This window comes from Eurypyga helias, unplaced genomic scaffold, assembly GCF_000690775.1.
Source record: "Eurypyga helias isolate BGI_N326 unplaced genomic scaffold, ASM69077v1 scaffold6313, whole genome shotgun sequence".
NCBI lineage: Eukaryota > Metazoa > Chordata > Aves > Eurypygiformes > Eurypygidae > Eurypyga > Eurypyga helias.
This window is the reverse complement of record NW_010240436.1, coordinates 1-6769: the sequence shown is the minus strand read 5'-3', so window position 1 is coordinate 6769 and position 6769 is coordinate 1. Positions and strand designations below refer to the sequence as shown.

Genomic DNA, 6769 nt, shown 5'->3' with positions numbered 1-6769 from the left:
ATCATCCATGTCACTAACGAAGATACTAAACAGCACCAGTGCCAATCCTGACCCCTGAGGAATGCCCCTTGTCACTGGTCTCCACTCTGACACAGAGCCATTAACCACAACTCTTGAGTGCAACCATCCAACCAGTTCCTTATCCACTGGGTTGTCCATCTGTCAAATCCATGTCCATCCTCTCCAATTTAGAGACAAGGATGTCATGCAGGCCAATGTCAAATGCTTTTCACAAGTCCAGGTAGATGACATCACTTGCTCTTCCCTTATCCACCAACACCGTGACCCCATCATAGAAGGCCACCAAGTTCATCCAGCATGATCTGTCCTTGGTAAAGCCACACTGGCTGTCACCAATCACCTCCTTGTTTTCCATGTGTCTTAGCATAGTTGCCAGGAGGATCTGCTCCACGATCTTGCTGGGCATAGAAGTGAGACTGATGGGTCTGTACTTCCCCGGGTCCTCCTTATTCCCCTGTTTAAAAACAGGGTTATATTTCCCTTTTTCAGTCAGTGGGAACTCGACCTGACTGCTACAACTTCTTGAATGCTATGGATTGGCCCCAGATAGCTTGGCCACTTTATCCACCGGTTCCCTCAGGACCTGAAAATGCATCTCATCAGGTCCCATGGTCTTGTGCACCTTGAGGTTGCTTAGATGGTCTCTATCCTGGTCTTCTCCTACAACTGTCATGCCTGGAAGTGCAGGCAGAAGGACAGCGATGGGAGTACACATCCAAGAAATGCAAGTCCACCACCTCATGTTTACTTTGGTTAATGGGACCATAGAACAACCTTACTAGAGGGACCTAAACTTTAGAGATTGATAGTGATGAATAGTAAATACTTTAAAAGCATTGAATATGAAAGAACAAAATACACATCCCTAAGAAATTCTACGCTTGAGAGGAGTAGACTCCTAGCCTCAATAGATGAGATGCATCACCCTGAGTTAAACCCACTGGATTGTTAAACTAAACTGTTTACTGAAGTATTTTGTTCTGTGGTATCTCTGTAAAATATTGCACCAGCTAAGATTGACACATTGCAGTGTAAGTGGCTTTTGAAGAGGTTTTTTCAGGAGTCAGATTATAGCTGGATGACTTGGCACTTCATATACTGCATTATGCAACAAGCTACAGAAGTAGCTGCATGTACAAAAGGTCTTGTCCAATACACGTGCCACAACAAAGCTACAGGAGGACAAACAGCGACCTTCAGTGGTGGTATCTCTTGGCTGTTTGTAACAGAGAGCTTAAAACACTCTAAAGTATGTGAGTCGTGTCAACATGCCCCAACATTTAGGTGTGACAGTCCTGGATTAAAGAATTCACGTGTTCCTTTGCTGTTCACATGTAGCCCTTACACCGGAGCATTAAGGGTTTCTCCTACTGCGCACCTACAGCCTAGTTTCTCTCCCACTAAGCACCCGATAACATTCTGAACTGCCCACAAACTGGCATGTTTATCTGCAGAACTATGGGAGATTGTCAGACTATCAAAGCAGAAATGTGCTATAACATATGCTGCTGTTTTTTGGAAAGGAACCATCTATCTTCCTCGCTGTCAGGGAAGAAGCAAGCTTAAGTCCCAACTAGATATTCAAATCAAGAGTAATAGAGTAAGAAAATGCCTCAGTAGGCTAATCTTAATATTGCAATGAAAACAGCCTGGATAAAAATGTATCATCAACCAGCAGTGGTAACCTTGTCTTGGCACAGGGGTATGAGCTATGTGATTCCCTCTCTGTCTAAACGTTCCCTAGGAAGAATATCTGACCACTCTTCAGCTGCCACAGACTGTCCTACAGAAGGCAGGCTGGCAGAGGGAAGGTGTGTCTTAAGAATAAGCATGAGCACACTCAGGAATTCAACTAGCTCTAGAAGCAGCACCTCAATTTAGCGGCCTGAGAGCTTACCTCTTGGCTCCACCAGCATCTGGTGAGACAATGGTGCAGTTCTTCCACTCTGCAATATTCTCTTTGATCCATTTCAGTACAGCAGGCTCAGCATATAAGTTATCAACAGGGATATCAAAAAAGCCCTGCAAGGAAGATGACAGGAACAGATGTAGCTGAAGGTCACATTCCAAAAACAGTTGGAAGAAGCATTCTATATGATCAGGCATGTATCCACCACCTTTCCATATAGAATGCAGCTTTCAGCTTTCCTTCTACTTCCCTTAATGCAAGGGCAGTAGCCTCTGGGATACACAGAACAGTAATGTAAGAAGTCCTCAGAGCCAGAAATAGTTTGGCAGCATAAATAACACTTCACATCTGATACCTTCACCACATGGAACTAGTCCTGTCCTAAGGAGGTGCACAAACCAGCAAACACTTCTTTTCAGAGCAGCTAGCTGCCTGCTTACAAAGTCCATCTTTAAAAGCTCATTACCTGCACTGTTTCCATCTGCAGGAAACCTATTGAAAAGAGCTGGAGTAACATTTGGTTTTAAACTAATGCAGCTGGCCCCACAGCTTTACACTGACCCAGCAGACTCCTCCAGATAAAACTCAAAGGTCACTCAAAGCCAGAAGTTAAATCCTGGCCAGGGAGTAACAGGCAGGCGAGTGGGGGCAGCTACTCTAGAGAAATGCTCCTGGGTGTAAAGGGTAACAGATCCTTCCTACCAACACTCCTTCTGCGCTCAGCAACCATGAGAACCAGGCTGAGACCAGCCAGATGCTGGAAGCTTATATACACAAACCAAATTATTCAACTGAATCTCACCATTGCTGCTGATGAAAGGTCAACCCTATGACACACATTGCAACTCCAAGCCTCTTAAGGAAGAGGCATACACCCCTGGGCTCTGATCTTGTATTTCATGAGCTTTCTGAAAATCCTCTCAGCTGTGCCCCCATGGATTTTTTCTGAGACACAGTATTTCTGGGCAAATTACACTGGAAGAAATTACACCAAAATATGAATGGCTGCATTTTGAGTGTTAAAATGACAGCCAGCCCACCTACTTCAGCAGGCACCTTACCCTTCGGGATTCAAAGCACCTGCAGCTACACAATAGGTATGCTCCCCTCTCTTGGTTGCACTGAGTTGGTTTCTTGGTCTCTGACACCTGCTCAAGGTGGGAGGAGACAAGAGGCTGATAAATTAACAGCTTGCTATCCCTCCTCTCCCTGGTATACACTCTGGTCAAGATTCCAATTGCTCTTTGAGACTATTCTCTTCACTAAGCCAGCAAAACCCATGAATAATTTTTTTTATTACCAGCAGCTTGGGAGAGAACCAAATCCAACTTATGCAGAAGGGTAGCAGTGAGTGGATACAAGTGGGATTGCTCATCCTGTTAGCAGCAAGCTCTCAGATCACTGTCCTGGTCAAATGAACCCCCACCATCAGCTGTGCCAGTACAGCTGGAGGCAGAGCTAACCTCGGGACAGCAGTATTACCAGCCACTGTGTCAAACAGCACCACTCACTTCTCCCTGACAATTCAGTCAATATCAGAAAGCTCTACTCAATATTTAAGAACACTCTTGGTAAAGCCATTCTCCATCTCAAACTCCTCAAAGGACCTGTTAAGAATACACAGCATCACTGTGAGGCAATAAAGTAGCATGGATCATTTACTAGCCCAGCATCCATTTACACAGGACTCCTTATGTTTAGTCTTATCAAGAACATCTATAATTTCATTTACAGAAGAACCTGTTACCCATCTCCCCATCCTCTTCTGACTGATTCTACAAGTCCTTTCCAGCCCCACGTTCCCAAGTCCTGATCACTGCTGTTTCTAAAAGGAGATCGCTGGAAAGCCTGAAAAGCTCAGATTGGAGCAGGTAAGCACTTCACTGGTTTTAGCTCCTACCTGAATCTGAGATGCATGCAGGTCCATGGTGATTATGTGATCTGCACCTGCCACAGACAGCATGTTTGCAACCAGCTTGGCAGAGATTGGAGCTCGACTCTAGTACAAGAAAAAACAGTATTTAAGACAAGTTCAACTCCTTCATCAAGATGTCAGTCTTCCACTTGTAGGCAACGATTCACAAGCAGTTACTAAAAGTAGTACTCATTAACATTGCATCTTTTCATCAACTGGTGATTACAGCTTGGTGTATTTTCAAGAACTAAATCGTTATGAAAAGATGAATTTGCAGACCGATGCCCTGAGGTTTAAAGAAATTAAAACATGTTTTATCTCCTACTGTACATATTCAACTTCATCTTAACGCATATCAAGCAGTCAGGACTTCCAAGGTGTGCATTCATCTTCCCAGCAGAAACCTGTACCGCACCCCTTACCTTGTCCTTTTTGTCCTGCCGAGCGTAAGGGAAGCAGGGTATGACAGCTGTGACTCTGCTGGCTGAGGCAATCTTACAGGCATTTATCATGATGAGGAGCTCCATCAGATTGTCATTGATTTCACCACAGCCACTCTGCACAATGTAGACATCCTCCCCACGTACACTCTCGCCTATTTCCACACTGGGAACAGATGAGGAAAGGAGAGTTGTATCCAAATACAAATTAAAACACAGCCATGACATATGCCTGCAGAGCAACCAAGGGATTGCGTTCCCAAGGGTCTGTGGGTGAACAGTGTCATATAATCAAGGATGTTGAGCAGAGGCACTGTTGCTTATTTGCTCAGTAGCTATTTCACATCGCTCACTGATCAAATTTAATGGTTCAGGCTGTAAGGCTAAAAGCACTCAGCCTGTACTCTCGATCTCAACACAAGCTGAGCATGTAAACACCCCAGAACAGGCCGCGTTCCCCTTGAATCAGAAGTACAGCCGCCTCAGCTAAAAGCAGCAGTGTACAGAGGAAGCAAAGATGACAGCCAGTCAGCAGAGAAAGCTGAGCCAAACTTCTACCAGAAGCTGCGCTGCAGCCGATTATTAGATCTGGAGTCATAACAGCTATTCACTGGCTTGAACAGAGAAGCCCTCCAGCATTTCACTTTGGAAAGGCTTTTGGGGTTAATTTCCTCCTGGATGTAATGCACACTAATCCCTGCTGATGAAGGGACTGAACAGAAGCCAAAGGTCCTGTTTGCCAGCAGCAAACTGCCAGCTTCAGCACGTGTGTCAAGACACCTGCACCAGAGGCAGAGTTGGAAAGAAAGGAGTAGTCTTGGGTTTGAGGTTTCATGCAGGGCAATGCTGCATGTGGCCTTTCACAGAACGGAGTAATTACTAACAACTTCCAACACCTCAGTTTAGAGAAGCCTGACACAGATGTGGAAGTAACCAGAAGTCAGCCTACCAAGAACAAAGCTCTTCCACGGTTTCTTTCTTCCTGCACTGGAGATGCTCACCCACTCTGCACAGCGCTGCCGCATCAAACTCCAGGAACGAGTAGACGGACAACCACTCAACCCAATCCCAATGGCTTCACTTACAGGCCTCTGTAGGGGATTTCCAATTTCTGTATTTCATTCCCTGATCTTCCTCCCCTCTCCTTCAGGATGTTTTGGATGACTGCTAGGTATTTCTAGTCTTACTGCTCGATGTACATCAGCGAACTGCTGTCACTGTTACTGCATGCTGCCTGACAGCATACACTAATCTCTCATGAAGAATTTCAGCCAGCACAAGAACCTTCTGCTAGGTAAGTATCCAAATTAACAGCAGTTAGCATACAAGTGTCATCTCCAACTGCACTTACTAACAGCCTGATATTAAGCTAATCCAAAGCATTTGTTGTACAAAAGTACATTATTCTGTTAAAACAATCTTACATCTGCTCTCAGTTTATTAGGGTAAATAAGATGTCTATTAGCTCTTAAAGTCACATTACCTGCTGACATAAGAACCTGCTGGCTGGCCAACTGGCTGGATAAGAGCAGTTAATAGAGAGCAGTGAAAACAGTGAAGTGGCAGTAGCAGTAAATCAAAGACTGTGCAACTTTGTGCTACCTCTGAAGTTTTCAGTTACAATCAATACCATGCAATAGAAACTAAATATTCTATGTCACATGTACACCCTGGATTCTCCTGGAAATAAATTACTAACTCCAGAAGAAAGGAGTGGGTTGAAGCAATCACTCAAGGTTCTTCGTATTATACTTTGTGGTGCATATGTGCTTAGTATATGTCCCAAAATCAAGCTTTAAGAGCTCTGAGTAAGTTTTACCCTCTCCTTTCCTTAAGCTTCTTCAAGCAGGATGGCAGCAAGCCTTGCAAAGCATAGAGAGAGAAAACCAAGATGAATTTAGGTGTCAAAGCTTTTGGGGGATGGAAGCACAGACTGCATGACACCAACTGCATCATGGGCTGCAAGGCGGTGTCAGCCTCTGATCTTCTCTGAGCAATTTTATCAATACCTTTGATGCTCTTCAGAGCAGTTTAAAGGCACCAGCTACACCCTAAGCACAAAACTGCCAAAACCCCCGTCACCACAGTCTAGACTAAGCATGGATGAGGCTAATCAAGGTGGGTGAAACCCCGGGAGGTACATTCCCAGAGCTCCTAGCTTTTGGGGTGGTGGGGGCAAGGTCCGGCTGGTGAATCATACCGATCCGACATGTCAGAGCGGCCGGGTGACACAACCCCCTTGTCCCTCGTGCAGAAGCACCGCAGCCCTCGGTGCCAGCCGTGGGCAGCCCAGCGCCGTGGCACAGCCCGCGTGGGAGCCAAGCGCTTTTCAGCGGAGGCCCACTAGAGGCATTGCCGGGGCCGTGCAGCCGCCCAGCACATGGCTCACCGCCGCCGGGAGCTCTCCAGGGAGACCCGGCCTCTCCCCGTACGAAATCCCACTCCCACGGGGTGTCACACTGTACCGGCACGGTTGATTCCGCA

General features: G+C 45.8%; 1 protein-coding gene across 1 annotated transcript; it reads right to left on the bottom strand.

Annotated features, from left to right (window-relative positions):
* Positions 1 to 1918: 1918 nt before the first annotated feature.
* LOC104507222 (ribose-phosphate pyrophosphokinase 1-like) lies at positions 1919 to 6496 on the bottom strand (the record flags this gene model as incomplete). Its single annotated transcript, XM_010148434.1, has 4 exons — positions 6486 to 6496; positions 4256 to 4451; positions 3831 to 3929; positions 1919 to 2043 (listed from the first exon to the last, which is right to left on the bottom strand). Coding segments are annotated over exons 1-4 (431 nt in total), but the record flags the coding sequence as incomplete, so codon positions are not given.
* Positions 6497 to 6769: the final 273 nt, after the last annotated feature.